Source organism: Malaclemys terrapin, chromosome 20, assembly GCF_027887155.1.
Source record: "Malaclemys terrapin pileata isolate rMalTer1 chromosome 20, rMalTer1.hap1, whole genome shotgun sequence".
Taxonomy (NCBI): domain Eukaryota; kingdom Metazoa; phylum Chordata; order Testudines; family Emydidae; genus Malaclemys; species Malaclemys terrapin.
This window is the reverse complement of record NC_071524.1, coordinates 9,140,740-9,162,031: the sequence shown is the minus strand read 5'-3', so window position 1 is coordinate 9,162,031 and position 21,292 is coordinate 9,140,740. Positions and strand designations below refer to the sequence as shown.

The 21,292-nt window shown below is 42.1% G+C and overlaps 1 protein-coding gene across 1 annotated transcript in view; it reads right to left on the bottom strand.

Moving 5' to 3' along the window:
* The window catches only part of LOC128826357 (uncharacterized), a 55,179-nt gene that overhangs the window by 3,668 nt on the left and 30,219 nt on the right, over positions 1 to 21,292 (bottom strand). The window contains exons 17-27 of the mRNA XM_054009604.1: positions 17,145 to 17,165; positions 16,103 to 16,123; positions 15,228 to 15,248; positions 13,648 to 13,668; positions 11,965 to 11,985; positions 10,147 to 10,173; positions 8,584 to 8,610; positions 7,066 to 7,086; positions 5,762 to 5,782; positions 3,030 to 3,056; positions 1,482 to 1,508 (exon numbers count right to left, since the gene is read on the bottom strand). Of these exons, the coding sequence (XP_053865579.1) occupies positions 1,482 to 1,508; positions 3,030 to 3,056; positions 5,762 to 5,782; positions 7,066 to 7,086; positions 8,584 to 8,610; positions 10,147 to 10,173; positions 11,965 to 11,985; positions 13,648 to 13,668; positions 15,228 to 15,248; positions 16,103 to 16,123; positions 17,145 to 17,165 (255 nt within the window). The remainder of the gene's footprint in view (positions 1 to 1,481; positions 1,509 to 3,029; positions 3,057 to 5,761; positions 5,783 to 7,065; positions 7,087 to 8,583; positions 8,611 to 10,146; positions 10,174 to 11,964; positions 11,986 to 13,647; positions 13,669 to 15,227; positions 15,249 to 16,102; positions 16,124 to 17,144; positions 17,166 to 21,292) is intronic.

The following is a 21,292-nucleotide window of genomic DNA, read 5'->3' as shown; positions in this document are numbered from 1 at the left end:
TTTGCACAGGTGTGAAGATTAGCATCACAAGTGCCATTGCATGATTGGGGCCATAAAAGGAGACAATGAAGGAAGAGGATGTGTCTCTTTTGCCACACACTGAGCTGGTCTGGAGCCATTCTGCCAAGTAGGTGTGATGAATGTGGGGATTTTCTGAAATATTTTCATGACTGATATGCGTGGCACTGGTTCATTTGACTTGGGATTGCTACCCAGCGGATTCAGAAGGGTAAAAATGTTGGCAGAGCAGGAGACATGAGGTGTATGTGTCATGTAACTGTCTGGGGTGATTTGAACAAGTCACTGAGGACAGGGTGAAGCTGACTCATATCAATGAAGGCTCCAGGAAGACAAAGGGAACCCCAATGATTCAATAGTTGGCACCTAACAACTGGTAACTCCACCAGGTTGAACGTGTGAACTCAGCATGGTTTTGCAGACGAGGTCAATGGACCGATATGTGACAGGAGGTGAAGATAAGACCTGGCCTTTGGAGAGACACAGGAGCCCATCTGGGACTGGGAGACAACAGGCAGAGATACAGAGAAGAACCCGAGATGGTTCCTTCAGCAGCATGGTTCAATGGAACCCTGGCTTGGCCAGTTTCGATGATGTCTTAACCTTTTCTTCTCTATGCTAATCTAATGACTTCCTGATATTGTGTTCCAGCTGACTAATAAACCCTACGCTTTTTTGAAGAGGATGCGGATGTCATTGCAAATACTTGCTGAAGTGCTGACAGAGGTCTGTCTTAGTTTAACTTGGTGGTGTGAAATAGGAGTGCTGGAGCCTGATATCTCAGTCTCAGAAGCATTGAAGCTGAGTGCCCTGCCCTTGTGGAATAGTCACTTGGGGGTCTGGCACATTAAAGGGGTTCTCCCAGGAGACTATGCAGGCTATGGCAGAGCACAGATCCTGCAAATCACTGAATCTAGTTAATTCACTTAAAAGCTAAGCTAGGCCCACAATGCAGGGCATCTCTCTTTAACAGAATAGCCCACTCTTATTTTCAACAGTTCAGAACTTGGCTATATCTAGAGCAGGCTTCTATAGAGCAAGGCTGTACAATGCTCATCAGTGAGGAATATTGACATGCTGCAGTTTCAAATGGCAGATTTCAACCTTCAGCCATTTGGGCCTTATGGCTCCACACAAAAACATGTTTACAATTTCCTTCTTCTTTTTCTAATACTGTAGAAAAAGTATTTACTCTTTTCTCAGAAAAAGCTGAACAATTTTGTTTAAAAATGTCCCAAAAGGGAAATAAAGTGTTTGGGCATGGACAAAACAGACATCTCTCTAGACCAGAATGAAGCTGTTACACAAAGCTCGAAGCATCTGATAATAGGGCTTTATAACAGAAAGAATTTTCAGCCTTCTTTATATGTGCCATTGGTGGGCCAGATGTGATTTTAAATAGGGTTACTAAATAATTAATTATTTCTTTCCTCAAGAACACCAGAAGTTTCATTTTTTCTTACCTACTCGAGACCTCAAAGTCTGTATTTCTGGGGGGGAAAAGGCAGTAACAGGATCAGAAAACTCTAATGTAGTTATGAATTTTCCAATTTTGATAATAATCCACTCTTCCCCCACCCCTTGTATTTCTGTAATGCCAGCTCCAGTTCCAACTGGAGTAGAAGGAAACAGAAAGATCAGGAAATAATAAGACCTGTTACCCTCATTCATACATCTTTTAAACATTACTTGGCCTTAAAGTCGATGACTTTTGCCAAACAGGGCCATTCTGGAGATTCCCAACAGACCCAGATTCTTCCTTGTTGTATGGCTGCTCTATGTTGAGCCCTCAGCACAAGGCTGACAGCTGCAGGAGGTTTGGCCCATTGTAGGAGGATCCTCTGATAACAGAGCCAGCATAGTGTCTGCTACACCACCCCGAACCTTGAGTGCTTCACTAGGGGGTTTGTTTATGACAGTCGGAGCATGGCCAGGGGTTTGTTTTCCCACCAGTCTCCAACTGCCGCATCAGTCCTGTGGAGGCAATGGCAGCTGTTGTAACTAGAGTAATCCTCAGGGAGGGGGCACTGGACTGGCTCAGCATGTGGGAAACTAAGAACTGGGGAAATGCAAAGCTGAGCCTCACATCACCTCATTTGTACATCATATTTGGCGTTGAGTCTCATACTTCTTCGCCGTAGCCAAAAAACAGGTGTAAAACCTGGAGTTTCCCCAGATCCCTAGGGGCCTTAGTGCTCCTGAAAGTTGGATTCTGCCACATAGCAGGCCTTGCTAATGCCACGTTTTATCATTGAATCATAGAAATGTAGAGCTGAAAGGGACCTCAAGAGGTCATCTAGTCCAGCTCCCTGAGCTGAGTCATGGCCAAGTAAACCTAGACCATCCCTGACAATTGCTTGTCCACCATATTCTTATAAACCTCCAATGATGGGAATTCCACAACCTCCCTTGGAAGCCTACTCCAGAGCTTAATTACCCTTGTAGTTAGAAAGTTACTCCTAATATGGAGCCCAAATCTCCCTTGTTGCAGAGTAAGCCCATTGCTTCTTGTTCTACCTTCAGTGAACAGGGAAAACAATAGATTGTCCTCTTTAAAAAGCCTCTAATATATTACAAGACTGTTATTAGGTACCCCCTTAGTCTTCTTTTCTCATGACTAAAGATTCCCAATTTTTTAAACCTTTCATCATAGGGCAGGTTTTCTAAACTTATTAATTTTGTTGTTCTCTCCTGGACTCTCTCCAATTTGTCAACATTAATGCTGACAAAGAGCTATAAACCATGTGTGTGTTTGAAGAAAGCAACTTTCTACAATTAGCAACCTAATCCAGCAAAATAGTTTGAAAATTAGCAACACTGATGCATCTCCAGTTCCAGAGGGATTCACTTTGATAAAAGCTCAGCACTTGCATAAAGGACCTCTTTCCATTGCAGGGGCAGATGTCTTCAACTGGCATCCAAAATATCTATTTGCCTTCTCCTTTCTCTTCTCTCCATATAACTGAGATTTGACCTGGCTGAAGGGCAAATAAGATTCTGGGAAACCTTACCTTCTTCATTATGCTTTTCTTTCTCACCTGTATGAAGAGAAAGAAAGAGAACATTTCTCATTGGCTTAGCAGAAGTGCTTCTCAGCTCCTTGCCCACACGCATACACTCTCCCCATGTGCCTGATCTTGAACAAATTCAAGAGATTAATGGCAAATTCCAATCTGACACCCTCATGAAGTCCATTCTAAAAAATTCCCAACCAGACTCAGCTCCCAGCTGTAAAACTCTCCCCATTACTGCAATCGAGGAAATATTAAGCATTACCACTGCTTTAGAGATCCTACATGTTACCTGTTTCTGGAGTTCAAACATATCCCGTGAGATAAATAAAAAAAAGATTATTAAAGAAAAAAATGTTGTTCCCATATTTCTAAGATTAAGTCCTTCATCTCTCTCTCTCTCTCTCTCTCTTTCTTTCTGGGGTTGGGGAGTGGGTGGCTTTCCACCAAGGGGAATATGAAAGGTGGCTGAGGCCTATTTTGAGACACAGATTTCAGAGGAAATTTTTTCCAGACCCGAAATGAAAATGGATTTCTGTTCATTTGCTGAATGTTTTGGACAGACAGAAAATAGTAAAAAAGAAACAACAATGGCAAAATATATTGAGGAGGAATCCACTCAGAGTTCCTTTTCTTGCCATGATGTTCATTTCTCTTTGTATGGAACAAGGGGACTGGCCCCTGGGTCTCCCATGTTCCTAACCACCAGGTTCTCTCTCTCTCTGGCCCAGTGACTATTTTAATTAATTATCCAAAGTGGAACAGCTGCACCAGGAGAGATTGAGAGAGCACCATGTCAGAATATCCCATAGCATAGTGGTTACAACACTCATCTGAAAGATAGGAGTCCCCAATTCAAATCCTTTTTCCCCATTTGGAAGAAGCAGGAATTGAACTTGGGTATCCCACATTCCAGGTGAGTGCACTAACCACTGGGCTAAAAGTAATGTGTGAGCTGCTATTATCTCCTCCTGTGGTGTTCCTTGCAACAAACAGTGTCTGTGCCTAGGGGCAGGTCTACACTTAAAAGACTGCAGCTCTAGCACTGTAACGAAGACACTCGAGGCTGATGACAGAAAACTCTCCAGGGGTATAGTTAATCCACCTCCCTAAGGCTATGTCTACACGAGAGATCTTACAGCTGCTCAGCTATACCAATGCAGCTGTGCTGCTGTACGATCTGAAGTGTAGCTGCTCTTCGCCAACAGGAGAGAGCTCTCCCATCGACATAATTAATCCTCCCCCAGTGAGTGGTGGTAGCTATGTTGATGGGACACCAACACCCTTGAGCGACATAATTATACCAATGTAAGTGGCAGTGTAGACGTAGTGTGAGAGGCAGTAGCTGTGTCAGCAGCAGAAGATCTCCCCTCCACATAGCGCTGTGCACAGGGGGCGGTTAGGTCAGTTTAACTATGGCGCTCAGGGGTCTGGATTATTCACACCGCTGAGCAACATAGTAATACCAAGGTCAGTCTGTAGTGTAGAGCACAGCTAGAGCTGGCTGCAGATTGCAAACAGACCTTGACACCTCCTTAAAGCTTGGACTTACATGCCTGTCTTTGTGAGAGGAGTGGGGTTTAACACACACCCCTCTCATTGTCGTCTCCCATTGTCTGGTTTAGGTGACTCCCTGACTATCATGCTGGCTTTTGTGGAACCTATTTTAAGGTGCCTATGTCTCCCCAAACATTGTGCAGGGAGCTTAGGTGCCTAACTGAGGGTTATGGGGATTTCATCATTATCCCAGTGAGTTTCTAGGTGCATAAAATTAGGTGTTGTGATGCTCAGTGTCACAACCCCTATGTCCCTTTTTGAATCCAGGCGTAGGTACAAATTAATAAACATGTAAGTGTAAAGACAAAGGTTGTTAAGCAGAGGCCTAGAAAGAGAGGCCTGTGCAAGAGATTCAGGCCAATTGTCCTCCCTAAGGAACATATAAACAATCCCCACAAACAATGGATGTGGACCCCTCACAAGATTTCACCAACCATGAGGAGCATAGGTCTCACCAAAACACAGTAGCCTTATGTTCCACAAGAAGTGAATAAAACCAGCAGAAACTCGAGCAAAGAACTTGTACATGTCCCACCTGCAGAATGTCTTGCTACCAAATCTTGTGGCCAAACCTTTCCAAATAAGGGCTTGCCTACATGAGGAAGTTATTTCAAAAAAGTGTAGCATATGAATTTAAACGTCTATAGATATTCTGCAGTAACTCCCGCTGTGGACAATCTTTTCCAGAAAAAAGGTCTTTTCCAGTTTAGCTTAATCCACTTCCAAAATAGAGTAAACTAAACTGGAAAAGACATTTTTTTTCCAGAAGACGAGTGTCCAAAAGGGGGAGCTGTTCCAGAATAATTATGCCTGTCAATCTCCCCATGTAGACGAGCCCAAAGAGTAATAGTATTTGTTGGCAGTAGATTGAAAACTCTTCACCCTGAGCAATATTCTATTTCCTATATCTGAGTGGAAACCTGTCTGACTCCAGTACACCCAGCACATCAGTTTCACAGACTCCCTATGTCACAATCAGTCACGTTCAGACTCTTCTGTAGATATGTCTGTGGAGGGTGCTGAACAGGTCCCCACTATGTTTCCACCCCCATTTTATATACTGTGTACCAGATTATAAACCTCCCCCACTGTTAAACTGAGTAAATGTTATTGTTATAGTGAAGGCACATAGTTCCCCTCTGAATGTAACTGTCCCAATACCAATTCAAACTTACTCTTCGTATTGTCCTTTCCTTCTGAAAAAGAAAAAAAAAGCCTCATGTTTAAGTACATTCACACACCACTTGTAATAAAACCTGGGCAGATACCATAACACATTGCATCTAGTAAAGAGTTCAGACATTCCCACGTACGTAATTAATATTAAGTTCCAAAAATCTTCTTGACCAGCCCAGCTGTGTGAACTGAGGTACTGTAACACCTTAGGCTTTGGCTTGACTGTCATTTGTCTCCTTGTAAATCTATTGAAATGAACTTGCATCCACACAGAAAAGTAATTCAATCCACTGTGGGGAGCACTAGGTAACATCACAAATTGTTCTTCAGTCTTCAAGGCTAACTAGTTATTGTGACTGCATTGTTTCAGTGCTGATGTGTATGGAGCTACATGCACATTTCAAAAGCCTTCCACACCGCAACAGAGTGGCATTAGTAAGTCAGTTTCACAGCTGCTTCATCTGGTGAACTTCCAACAGTTCACTGGTGTAGAGTCCCCTCTCCCCCCCTCCCCCCCCGGCCATCCCCACAAGACATCCCCATCCCCACAAATAGTCCCCTACTACCATTAATGTCCCATCACCCCACCCTCAAACATGAAGTGTCACAGGAAAGAGTGAGGAACATAAAACCCCTAAATAATGTGTCCCCTGAACTGCTCTCCCATTTGTGGCAACTACAGGTCCTAGAGAACAAAGGGACCATGGGAGGAGAAAGGGCTAATTCATGTTCTTGGCCCTCTCTGGAGATGCAAAGTAGGGGGAAGGAAGGATAGACTCCTGCTCAGTCATGTATTGGTTGTACTGTCTAGATGAATAATTAGTGCACAGCAAACTTGGGTGTAAATCTACAATGCAATAGCTGGCCATGTATTAAGTGTCTGTGTAGACCCTCATGCTGCACACTATCAGTTCTCTAGTGTACATTCAACTACTCCTGCTTCAAAGCAGAGTAGAACAAAGCACACTAGTGAATCATTAGTGTGTGCCAGCAGGGTCCACAAGGACAGCTAATGCACTATTGATTCATAACCCAGCTTCCTATGCACTAGCTATTCATCTAGACAAGTCCTAGGTGGCCAACCCGTTGGTGGGCACAGCTCTGATGGGGAAGTGCAACACATTGTCTTCTGTACAGTATATCCCATTCTTTTCTTTCAAGCAGAAAGCACCTCAGGGAGTAGACTGTCTCTATCTGCAGGATCGAGGAGACTATCTCAGAAAAACAAAGCCATAATGATAAAATCATCTGAGAGTGAAACTCATCTGTGAGTTAAAACGGTGTGACATCAAAGCAGACTTACTGTCAACGATCTCGGGTATTTCTGAAAAAGAAAAAAAATCCAAATGTTTAAATTTGTACATATTTTTATGTTCACTTTTATGCTACAGAATAAAATGACTGTCCTTGGGACATTTTGAGAAGGGGCAAAATAGATCGTGGCTGCATATTCCAGTTTCCTATAATCCAACACATTTCTGAAGCATCAGTTAGATGCTTAATTTCAGAGACTGAAATTAGGTTGAGTTGAAAATTCTCTTGAAACCATTTTTCAATGGATGATTGGGTTTACAACATTTTTTTTTAATTTCTGCTTAACACAGAAAATGTTAATTTATCATAAAAAAACAAACATCCCAAACCTAATATATTTGGTTTTAGGTGAAAATTGACATATTTTGGTGGAAAATTTGAGAGTTTTTGTTTGGTAACCTCAGGTTCCCATTCTCTTATATGGACCAGTGAGATCGTAATTAACAGACTCCCCTCACCAAGAGTTTCATCAGAGGTTCTACAGAGGTGAATTTTTCTATGGAAAAAATGCAATTTGGATCCACCTCTACTTGAGACTCAAAAACCAGACTGGGTTTATCGAACATGATGTGGCAAACCCTACACAGTATTAGCTCACAGCCATTACTGAACTAATTTACACCAGTTGGTTAGGGTCCATACGGGGCCATGTGCCACTTGAAAATTGCCAGGGCAGAATTGAGCTCTGCCATTCCCTCAATGAGCATAAATGATGATTTAACACATTTTTAGATTCAAACACATGCTATGAGATAAACCATGTACAGAAGGTTTTGAATGGGCCAAAATATTTCTGAGTGGAGATCCTACTTCACTTTAACTAAGGCATTTTTCTGAATCATCAATGATAAGCCAATTCAAGAGGTACAGAACCATACTGGCCCAACCAAATCTGCTGTGGCTAATGCTACAAAGTATGTCCTAAGTGCCATAACAAATGTCACGGTGGTTTCTCTCATGACAGGATGCAAAGATGAGCCCTGGGAAGAACAGGCACATGGAGATGGCATCCATCTCTGTTGGGCCTTCAGTCCTTGTGAAAGCAATGAGTGAGAGATGCCCTGTGCAAAAAGTCTCCGTAACTGAGGGAACTGGGACTTCACTAATACTGAGAACAAGGGAAGATGGCAGCCATCTTGTAACAGGGAAGTTCTTTGTGGAGTTAAAGACCATTATCCTTCAGCAAACAACGTGCTGATAAATACATTTTCATTTAGAAAAAAAGTCATAAAAAAAACCACATTAATCGTCACTCCCCGCCTCCCCCAAACTCCCAATAAATAAAACAAAATACACTGGAATGGTGAAATAGTTTCCCCCTCTGTCACACACCAATGCATGTCGGGAAGGGGGTGGGGGCTCTGAAACTCAGAGATATGGGCTCTGCTAACTAACCCTCCTGTGAGCTAATCTAGGTTCCAGGAAGTATAATGAGAGTTCTAGTGAAAAAGGTAGAAGAAAAAAATTCTTGATGTTGAACTAGGATGAAAGTTTCATTTTTTCTTACCTACTTCAGACCTAAGAGTTTGTAGTTCTGGGGGGGAAAAGGCAGTAACAGGATCAGAAAAGTTTAATGTTCTTATGAATTTTCCAATTTCCATAATACCCCACCTTTCCCGCACCCCTTGGATCTCTGTAATGGCCAGCTCCAGTTGCACTGGAGTGAAAGGAAATAGAAAGATCAGGAAACAATAAGACCTGTTACCCTCATTCTTATGTCTCTTCAACATAACTGGGCCTTAAAGTCAATGACTTTTGCCAAGCGGGGCCATTCTGCAGATTCTCAACACAGACCCAGATTATTCCTTGTGGTGTGGCTGCTCTATACTGAGCCCTCAGCACAAGGCTGACAGCTGAAGGAGGTTTGGCCCATTGTAGGAGGATCCTCTGATAACACAGAGCCAGCATAGTGTCTGCTACACCATCCCGAACCTTGAGTGCTTCACTAGGGGGTGTGTTCGTGATAGTCGGAGCATGGCCAGGGGTTTGTTTTCCCACCAGTCTCCAACTGCTGCATCAGTCCTGTGGAGGCAATGGCAGCTGTTGTAACTAGAGTAACCCTCAGGGAGGGGGCACTAGACTGGCTCAGAATGTGGGAAACTAAGAACTGGGAAACTAAGAACTGCGGAAATGCAAAGCTGAGCCTCACATCCCCTCATTTGTACATCATATTTGGCATTGAGTCCCCTTCACTGTAGTCCCCCAAAAAGTGCTTAAACTGGAGTTTCTCCAGATCCCTAGAGGCCTTAATGCTCCTGAAAGTTGGATTCTGTCACATAGCAGGCTATGCTAATATCACATTTTATCATTGATCATAGAAATGTAGAGCTGAAAAGGACCTCAGGAGGTCATCTAGTCCAGCTCCCTCAGCTGAGGCAGGGCCAAGTAAACCTTTACCATCCCTGACATGTGCTTGTCCAACCTGTTCTTAAAAACCTCCAATGATGGGAATTCTACAACCTCCCTTGGAAGCCTACTCCAGAGCTTAATTACTCTTTTAGTTAGAAAGTTTCTCCTAGTACAGAACCCGAATCTCCCTTGTTGCAGAGTAAGCCCATTACTTCTTGTGCTGCAAGAAGGACAGGGAGAACAATACATTGTCCTCTTTAAAAAAACCTATAATATATTTCAAGACTGTTATCAGGTACGCCCTCAGTCTTCTTTTCTCATGAGTAAACCTGCCCAATTTTTAAAATCATTACTGATAGATCAGGTTTTCTAAACCTATTAGTTTTGCTGTTTTCTCCTGGACTCTCTCCAATGTGTCAACATTATTGCTGACAAAGAGCTATAAACCATGTGTATGTTTGAAGAAAGCAACTTTCTACAATTAGCAACCTAATCCAGTAAAATAGTTTGAAAATTAGCAACATGGATGCATCTCTAGTTCCAGAGGGATTCACTCTGTTAAAAGCTCAATACTCCCATAAAGCACCTCCTTCCACTGCAGTGGCAGATGTCTTCAACTGGCATACAAAATATCTATCTGCCTTCTTCTTTTTCTTCTCTCCATATGACCGAGTGAGGTTTGACTTGGCTGAAGGGCAAGTAGGATACTGAGAAACCTTACCTTCTTCATTATGCTTTTCTTTCCCACCTGTATGAAGAGAAAGAAAGAGAGAACATTTCTCATTGACTAAACAGAAGTTCTTCTCAGCTCCATGCCCACACACTTAAAAGGCTGCACTTCTAGCACTGTAATGAAGATGCTCTAGGCTGATGGCAGAAAGCTCTCGCAGGGGTATAGTCAATCCACCTCCCTAAGGCTATGTCTACACGAGAGATCTTACAGCTGCTCAGCTATACCAATGCAGCTGTGCCACTGTACGATCTCTAGTGTAGCTGCTCTATGCCAACAGGAGAGAGCTCTCCCATCGACATAATTAATCCTCCCCCAGTGAGCGGTGGTAGCTGTGTTGGTGGGACACCAACACCCTTGAGCGACGTAAGTTATACTAATGTAAGTGGTAGTGTAGACATAGCATGATAGGCAATAGCTGTGTCAGCAGCTGAAGCCCTCCCCTCAACATAGTGCTGTGCATAGGGGGCAGTTAGGTCAATTTAACTACATTTCTCAGGGAATTGGATTATTCAGATCGCTGAGCGACATAGTAATACCATGGTCAGTCTGTACTATAGAGCAGAGCTAGAACTGGTTGCAGATTGCAAACAGACATTGACACTTCCATGAGGCCTGGACTTACATGTCTGTCTTTGTGAGAGGAGTGGGGTTTAGCACACACCCCTCTCATTGTCGTCTCCCATTGTCTGACTTGGGGGACTCCCTTCCTATCATGCTGGCTTTTGTGGATTCTATTTTAAGGTGCCCATCCCTCCCCAAGCATTCTGCAGGGAGCTTAGGTGTCTAACTGAAGGTTATGGGGATTCCATCGTTATCCCAGTGAGTTTCTAGGTGTGTTGTGATCCTCAGTGTCACAACCCCTCAGTCCCTCTGTGGATCCAGGCGTAGGTACAAATTAATAAACATGTACGTTTAAAGAGAAGGATTGTTAAGCAGAGGCCTAGAAAGAGAGGCCTGTGTAAGAGATGCAGACTACTTGTCCTTCCTAAGGAACATATTAACAATCTCCACCAACAATGGATGTGGACCCCTCACAAGATTTCACCAACCATGAGGAGCATAGGTCTCACCAAAACACAGTAGCCTTATGTTCCACAAGCTCCTCCACTAAAGAAGTGAATAAAACCAGCAGGAACTCAAGCAAAGAACTTGTACACGTCCCGCCTGCAAAATGGCTTGCTACCAAATCTTGTGGCCAAACCTTTCCAAATCAGGACTTGCCTACACAAGGAAATTATCTCAAAAAAGTGTAGGGTATGAATTTAAACGTCTATAGATATTCTGCAGTAACTCCCGCTGTGGACAATCTTTTCCAGAAAAAGGGTATTTTCCAGTTTAGCTTAATCCACTTCCAAAATAGAGTAAGCTAAACTGGAAAAGACATTTTTTCTCCAGAAGAGGAGTGTTCAAAAGGGGGACCTGTTCCAGAATAATTATGCCAGTCAGTCTCCCCATGTAGACAAGCCCAAAGAGTAATAGTTTTCCTTGGCAGTAGATTGAAAACTCTTCACCCTGAGCAATACTCTGTTTCCTATATCTGAGTGGAAACCTGTCTGACCCCAGTACACCCAGCACATCAGTTTCACAGACTCCCTATGTCACGATCAGTCACATTCAGCCTCTTCTGTAGATATGCCTGTGGAGGGTGCTAAGAGGTCCCCAGTATGTTCCTGTCCCCATTTATACTGGGAACCATTAAACATTATAAACCTCCCACACTATTAAACTGAGTAAAATGTTATTGTTTTAGTGAAGGCACATAGTTTCCCTCCACATGTAACTGTCCCGATACCAATTCAAACTTACTCTTCTTATTGTCCTTTCCTTCTGAAAAAGAAAAAAAAAAGCCTCATGTTTAAGTACATTCACACACCACTTGTAATAAAACCTGGGAAAATACCATAACACATTGCATCTAGTAAAGAGTTCAGACATTCCCAAGTACATAATTAATATTAAGTTCCAAAAATCTTCTTGACCAGCCCAGCTGTGTGAACTGAGGTACTGTAAGATCTTAGGTCTTGGCTTGAATACAAAATGTCATTTGTCTCCTTGTAAATCTATTGAAATGAACTTGCATCCACACACAAAAGTCCTTCAATCCACTGTGTGGAGCACGAGGTAACATCACAAATTGTCCTTCAATCTTCAGGGCTAAGTAGTTATTGTGACTGCATTGTTTCAGTGCTGGTGTGTATGGAGCTACATGCATATTTCAAAAAAACCTTCCACCACGCAATGGAGCGGCATTAGTAACTCAAAAACAATAAGGAGTACTTGTACACCTTAGAGACTAACAAATTTATTTGGGCAGAAGCTTTCATGGGCTAAAAACCCAGTTCATCAGCTGCATGGAGTAGAAAATACAGTAGGAAGATATATATACGCAGTACACCTCTACCCCGATATAACGCGACCCGATATAACACAAATTTGGATATAATGCGATAAAGCAGTGCTCCGGGAGGCGGGGGGGAGTGAGGGGCTGCGCACTCCGGTGGATCAAAGCAAGTTTGTTATAACGTGGTTTCACCTATAACGCAGTGAGATTTTTTGGCTCCCGAGGACAGCGTTATATCGAGGTAGAGGTGTACATGAAAAGATGGGAGTTGCCTTACCAAGTGGGAGGTCAGTTCCAACGAGACAATTCAATTAAAGTAACTCAGTTTCATAGCTGCTTCAGCTGGTGAACCTCCAACAGTTCACTGGTGTAGAGTCCCCTCTCACCCTCCCTGGCCATCCCCACAAGCCATCCCCATTCCCACAAATATTCCACTACTTCCACTAATGTCCCCTCACCCCACCCTCAAACTTGCAGTGTCACAGGAAAGAATTGGGAATATAAAACTCCTAAATAATGCATCCCCGGAACTGCCCTCCCATTCCTGGCACCTGCAGATCTTGGAGAACAAAGGGAGGAGAAAGGGCTAATTCATGTACTTGGCCCTCTCTGGAGATGCAAAGCAGGGGGAATGAAGGATGAAATCCTGCTATGTCATGTACTGGTTGTTCTCTATGGATGAATAGTTAGTGCACAGCAAACTTGGATGTAAATCTATAATGCAATAGCCGGCCATGTATTAAGTGTCTGTGTAGACCCCTCTGCCACACACTATCAGTTCCCTAGTGCACATTCAACTACTCCTGCTTCAAAGTAGAGTAGATCAAAGCACATTAGGGAATCGTTAGTGTATGCTATCAGGGTCCACAAGGACAGCTAATGCACTATTGATTCATAACCCATCTTGCCATGGACTAACTGTTCATCTAGATAAGTCCTAGGTTGCTGGGCACCTAGGTGGTGGGCACAGCTCTGATGGGGAAGTGAAACACACTGTCTTCTGTACTGTACATCCCATTCTTTTCTCTCAGGCCAAAAGCACCTCAGGGCTCGGACTGTCTCTCTCCACAGGACCAAGGAAACAAAACAAAGCCATAATGATAAAATCATCTGTGAGTGAAAACAGTGTGACATCAAAGCAGACTTACTGTCAACGATCCCGGATATTTCTGAAAAAAAAAAAAAATATTTAGATTTGTACATATTTTTATGTTCACATTTATGCTACAGAATAAAATGACTGTCCTTGGGATATTTTGAGAAGGGGCAAAATAGATGGTGGATGCATATCCGAGTTTCATGTAATCCAACACATTCCTGAAGCATAAGTTAGATGCTTAATTTCAGAGACTGAAATTAGGCTCAGTTGAAAATTCTCTTGAAACTGTTTTTCAGTGGATGATCGGGATTACAACAAAATGTTTTGTTTTCTGTTATTTTGGTTTTTTTACAAAAATGTTCTGTTTGAAAATGTTGAATTTATCATAAAAAACAAACTTCCCAAACCAAAAATATTTGGTTTTAGGTGAAAATTGACATATTTTGGTGGAAAATTTGAGAGAGTTTTTGTTTGGTTACCTCAGGTTCCTGTTCTCTTATATAGGCCAGTGAGATCATAATGAACAGACTCCCCTCACCAAGAGGTTCATCAGAGGTTCTACAGAGGTGAACTTTTCTGTGGAATAATGCCATTTGGAGTCACCTCTACCTGAGACTCAAAAACCAGACTGGGTTTATCGAACATGATGTGGCAAACCCTACACAGTATTAGCTCACAGCCATTACTGAACTAATTTACACCAGTTGGTTAGGGTCCATACGGGGCCATGTGCCACTTGAAAATTGCCAGGGCAGAATTGAGCTCTGCCATTCCCTCAATGAGCATAAATGATGATTTAACACATTTTTAGGTTCAAACACATGCTATGAGATAAACCATGTACAGAAGGTTTTGAATGGGCCAAAATATTTCTGAGTGGAGATCCTACTTCACTTTAACTAAGGCATTTTTCTGAATCATCAATGATAAGCCAATTCAAGAGGTACAGAACCATACTGGCCCAACCAAATCTGCTGTGGCAAATGCTACAAAGTATGTCCTAAGTGCCATAACAAATGTCATAGTGGCCTCTCTGGTGACAGGATTCAAAGATGAGCCCTGGGAAGAACAGGCACATGGAGGTGGCATCCTTCTCTGTTGGGCCTTCAGTCCTTGTGAGAGCAATGCCTGAGAGATGCCCTTGCAAAAAGTCTATGTAACTGAGGGCATTGGGGCTTCACTAATACTGAGAACAAAAGAAGATGGCAGCCATCTTGTAACATGGAAGTTTTTTGTGGAGCTAAAGACCATTATGCGTCAGCAAACAGCGTGTGCTGATTAATAAAACTTCATTTAAAAAAAAGTTGAAAAAAAAAACATTAATCATAACTCCCCGCCTCCACCCAGCTCCAAATAAGACAAAACAAAATACACTGGAAAGGTAAAATAGTTTTTCCCTCTGTCACACACCAGTGCATGGGGAGAGGAGGAGGGGGTGAGACTCTGAAACTCGGAGAAATGGGCTTTGCTAACTAGCCGTCCTGTGAGCTAATCTAGGTTCCAGAAAGTATAATGGGAGTTCTAGTGAAAAAGGTAGAAGGAAAAAAATTCTTGCTGTTGAACTAGGATGAAAGTTCTGAAGAAAATATGGTAATATGTCATTCTTAAAATAGTATTCTGAGAACGTACCCTCTGTCACTTGGACTCCATCTGAAAGAAAAATCAAGATGGGAACTTTATTTATTATTTCTAAAGGGAGTTTGGGGTAGATTCTCTGCACTGTTCCTTTCTCTTTCCATGGCCCAGACAGTGCAAAGGGAGCAAACAGGGCACAGGGCATGTCAGGGGACAGAAGGAGACCTGATCCATCATGCAAAGTCACAATTATCTACAGCCAATCATTGTGAAATACACATGCATCATTCGGAACCACAGAAGGTTCAACTTATGGTGTTCCTGAGTATGGACTTCTGTGACATTGGGGGCTGGGGAGAATAAGGCTGTATCTGCCCTGTCTACCTGGAGTGAACCACTGGGGTTACGGGGCTGTTTGAGTGCAGTTTAGATGATAATTCTACCCTATCGTAACCAGTAAAAATCCTTTTCCCATTTGCTCTATTGTCACGCTGTGATAAATTCAGTTGATAAAGTAAAACTCCTCTGACATATTTACTAAAATATCCAGCATATGGGCTGCAGGGGGAGCAGAACCATTGTCCCTGTCCCCTGTGGGGCACTGTACTCACCAAGGGAGTAGGGACAAAGCAGTGCCTGTGTTCCCCTGAACACAAGGCTTGAAAGTCTACCACGTGAGAGGGAGGGGTCTTTACTCCCTGCCCATTCACACTGTGCACCTGCACCAAGGCCAGGCAGAATCTGCCCCTTCTCCAGAAGCCACACACCTTCCTAATTAACCACCTGTGAACTGATCTGGATGGAAAGAAAACCCAGCAGAAAACAAATGGCTGTGTGTTGAGTAGTGACGTCTGAAAGTAATTATATGTGATCACTCCCGGAGCGTTATTCTGTTTGGTGTCAGTGTTCAGAAAGCAATGGAAACTTACCTTCCACTTCTTGGACTTGGACTGAAAGAAAAATCACCAAATCATCTTTTTAGTTTTCTCACAGACATTGGTTTCAACAGAGATGCAATTCCCAGGGTGAAAAATTGCTGCCCATGCATCCCTCAGCCCCCATTGCCGAACCCTCTCATTCTACCCCACCCCTTAATTTATATTCTGATCCAGCTCCCCTCACTGGAAATGCTGCAGAACCTCCCAATATCAAATAGAAGTGTAAAACGCACCTCAGACCAACAGAAACACTGAGTGCACCCCGGTTTCCCTGCCACAGGGCCATTAAAATCCCACTATCAAATACAGAAAATGGCAACCAGTTTCAGACATGCTGCAGGGTTCCACTATTCCCAGGCTTGCAATGTTACCCAGCCAACTTGGGAGCAAAATCTGATCAGATTTTAACCAAATTCTGATAACACTAGCTGATAGCAGGAACAGAATCATATTCAGCAAATTGAGGGCTATTTCTTTCTTTCTTACCAGCAAAATTTTCATTTACTAATCATAGACAAAATAGCAGTATGCAATCTCTCTCCTATAATGTTAATAAACCCTTCAAATTAACTTCAACTTGTGAAACAATTCACTCATTAATCACTGCACTGTGTGTTTCACTTCTGAGTAACAGACTATGTTGGGAGGTAGCACAGGTGAGATGAGAACCTACATGGTTCATTGCTGTTGATCCTGTACCTTCAATTACATTGAAGCACAGGTGAATCTGAGGGTAAAGTTTGTCCCTCTTGGTGTAACTGCTCAAACAGAAAATAACACTTCCATTTTGTATGAATTTGCACAATAAAAAACAATATTTTCAATGTGTGCATATGTTTCCAGATTTGGTGGATTGTTTAACAGAACTCTGCAGAAATTAGTAGAAAATCCATCTACTAACCAATACTATATTTCCATTAACCAATGAGCGGGAAAGTCTTAAGTGTAAGGAGGATCAAAAACATTTGGGAGGGTTTCTTCTTGTTGTTGTATAATAATAGTTTTGCTTGTTGAAAAGTCAATGCAATCTTACCTTTCCCACCTCTTTTTGACCCTAGGCAAACAAACAAAATATAGAGTGTCATTGTGCAACAAAGTCAAGAGGAAATCCGTGTAACAACATTTATATAACATTTATTTCTTTTTTCAGTGTTAAAATGTCAGAATAATATTATTAAGTAGATAAACAAAAAAGAACCCTAAGAAACAAGACTGTTTGTTTGTTTGTTTGTTTGTTCGTTTGTTTTTTAGCAAAAATTGCTGTCCCTAGAGTGTAGAAAAGCACAAAATGTTATTTTATTCGTTATTATAGTCGATTGCAAGGTCTGCTTTAGTTAAGGTTTAGACTAGCTTTCTGTTATAGCTTGACTTTCCTAAACCCTACCCAGCTCCTTGCAGTGTTTTGAATTCTGATGTGCCATCTGGGGGACCTGGCTTGGTTAGAGATCCAAATTTGGGGTAATTTGACCAATAGGTTTCCATGATATAGCAACATGATACAGAAAAAATAGTTTTCCTAAAGTTCATAGGTTGTATCATCATATTTTTGTCCATTGACAGGGCTATGATTATTGTAGGACAGTTGCAATTGCTTGAGGATACAGGGAAATTGCTAGCTCTTTGGAGGAAAGCCAAAATAACACTGTTATCAGAAAAAAAGTTTAGTCCTCATGTAGGGCAAATACCAAATGCTCATGAGCTAAATGAATTGCACTGAGTACCTAGAAGTTAATAAGGTGATAAGTAAGTCAGCATGGACATGTCAAGAACAAAATCATGTCAATCCAACCTAATAGCATTCTTTGACAGGGTAGCAATTCTTGCGGATATGAAAGATGTGGTAGATGTGGTATGTAATTACTTTAGTAAGGATTTTGATACTGCCTCACATGACCTTCTCATGAACAAATTAGGAAAATACAAACTAGATGGACCTACTCTATGGTGGATGTGTAACTGGTTTGAAAACCTTCCCAGAGAGCCGTTATCAGTGGTTCACAGTCTAGCTGGAATGACATATCGAGTGGGGTCCCACAGGGATCAGTTCTGGGTCCAGTTCTGTTCAATATCTTCATCAATTATTTAGATAATGGCATAGAGGGTACACTTCTAAAGTTTGCCCATGGTACCAAGCTGGGAGGGGTTGCAAGTGCTTTGGAGGATAGGATGAAAATTCAAAATAATCTGGACAAACCAGAGAAATGGTCTGAAATAAACAGGATAACACTCAATAAGGGCAAATGCAAAGAACTCAATTTAGGAAGGAACAATCAGCTGCACACATACAACATGGGAAATGACAGTCTAAGAAGGACTACTGCTGAAAGAGATCTGTGGGGTGGTCATAGTGGATCACAAGCTAAATATGAGTCTACAGTGTAACACTGTTGCAAAAACCCTCAAACATCATTCTGGGCTGTATTAGCAGGAGTGTTGTAAACTAGACAGGAGAAGAAATTCTTCCACTCTACTCTGTGATGATTAGGCCTCAACTGGAGTATTGGATCCAGTTTTGGGTGCCCCACTACAGAAAGGATGTGGACAAATTGGAGTGAGTCCAGCAAAAGGCAACAAAAATGATTAGGGGGCTGGGACACATGGCTTACGAGGAGAGGCCGAGGAAATTGGGATTATTTAGTCTGCAGAAGAGAAGAGGGATGGGGATTTGATAGCAGCCTTCAATTACCTGAAGGTGGCTTCCAAAGAGGATGGGGCTAGGCTGTTCTCAATGGTGGCAGATGATGAACAAGGAGCAATGGTCTCAAGTTGCAGTGGGGGAGGTCTAGGTTGGAGATTAGGAAAAACTATTTCACTAGGAGGGTGGTGAAGCACTGGAATGGGTTACCTAAAGAGGTGGTGGAATCTCCATCCTTAGAGGTTTTTAAGGACTGGCTTGACAAATCCCTGGCTGGGATGATTTTGCTGGGGTTGGTTCTGCTTTGAGTAGGGGCATTGGACTACATGACCTCCTGAGGTCTCGTCCAACCCTAATCTTCTATGATTCTAGCTACTAAAAAACTATGTACAGAAAAAAAGATAGCTGGGCTAATAGAAATCTGATGAGGTTCAACAAGGACAAGTGCAGACTCCTGCATTTAGGATGGAAGAATCCAATGCACTGATCCTGGAAATACACCATATCACCTGATGTATGGATGGGAACCGAACTTGCCCAGAAATTTATGTTTTAGTGTATGTGAGGCTGGAGACAACAATGAGAATCATCAGTGTATTGCAAAATTGACAGCAATTGCGTACCTATTGTATTGCTACCTTAGCAGTTCAAAGGAACTCAAATCAGACCAAGCACCAACATTATGCTATATATCATTCCCCAAGCACTGCTGCCAGGGAACAGAGTTGTTTTATAAAATCTGGGTACAGTTTCTCAGGACTGGAGAAGACCACTAGAGGAGAGCCACTCTAGCTATCCCTTGACTATCAGTGAATCTAACACAACCTTTGAACAGGCTTTTAGGTGGGTGGACTATGCGATATTATGTGTGAGTTGTGGATTAACCAAATTCCTGATGTCTGTTTTGGGTTGCTCAATGACTTATATGTAAGTTTATACAAGGTTCTTTTGACTGTTTTTCACTTTCCCTGCCCCCAAAGACTGCTGAGTGCTTGTGAGTGTTTGTGTGTGGCGGAGGCGGGGGGAAGCCTATAAAGGTGACTAGGACAATTTTATTTTAATTTCGAAGAATCAGAAATTTCATTACAGCTGTTGGTGGGGGCTGGAGGCAGTTTTATTTAGCTTAGAAAGGGAAATCTAAAGAGATTGAGCTCAACCGTAGCTACTGCCGTTGATACTGGGCAGTAAAGTTGCACTTTATTTTGCAGACATAACTGGTCCCTTAATGCAACATTTAAACACTCTCGAAACTTGCAATCCTCTGTTAGTAGCCTTATTTCAGCCATATATTCAGGAATGGTTTCATTTTTGTTTGGATTCCATTTATTAAAGCAGAAACCAATGACTTTGGGAATAATCGATATAGTAGAATTTCCACAATCAGACCGGGCAAAATTTTGTAGTGAAAACATTTTTGTGTGAAATGTGCAGATTCAGCAACATTGAAACTTTTCAGGAATTCATGTTGGTTTTTCTAAATTGTTTGTCAGAAAAAAAATCTTTAAAAAAGTTCTGAAGAAATCAAAATGTTTCATTATGACACTTTCTAAAGGAAATATTTCAATTTTTCAGTTAAAAACATCTTTTTATTAAAAAAAGTCTTTTAATTTTTTTATCCAAAATAAATATAAAAATGGTCAAAATCTAAATGGACCATTTTGCTTTTTTTGAGATAGGACAGATCATTTCTTTTGGGGAGGATCTTTGGAATTGCCAATGTGCCAAAACTCCATTATTAATACAGCTCCACACAGCAGATGTTTTGTCTGTGGGTTTAATGTGAGCTCATAGGCTAGACAGGAGGTTATATATTTAAGACTCCATTAAATTCAGTAAAAACACCAACTTTCTCTCACCACCCATACCATTAACCATTCTGTTCCCTTCCAGTCTTTCAATACAGGAGACCAGTCTTCTACTGAATCTGCAAATAATTCCAGTTTTCCTGAATAGCCAGGCATTTTTAACACGTTTTTTCTTCCTCGCTGAGCAATTTTCATGCCCAGTGGCTACAGTTTCCCTTTACACCCACTTTCACTAGGCATATCAAATATGGCTTTTTCAAACCAAGAAGTTAAAAAATCACAAACAAACCCCCCATAATCATGGTACTGAAAACAAACGATTAAATCATGTTTTTTGGCCTGTCTTCTGAACTCTTCCTGTCACCACCATTGTGTGGATGACAGTAAGTGTTGCTGACTCTCATATATTTATAGCGAGTAAGGTGATTTTGTCCCCTGGTGCAGGAGCACCAGAAAACCCAGCTGAGATCAGATTTCACACATTGGTGTAAAGTGCTGCCTGACTGTGCAGAGTGTCCAGGTTCTCCCTAAAATCAAAACAACTAGTTCTGTGCTTCCTCCCTGCCCCACATCAATTCATTTTGTGCTTCCCAACCTCACAGCTCTCCCACCCTCTCATCAACTCTGCCCACTTGTCACACATAGTTTCTGCAATCCCCAGCTTCACTTATTCCCAACTCTCCTGACCCAGCTCTGCTCCTCCTCCAGCTGTGCATGGTCTATGTACCCCCAAGCACGAAC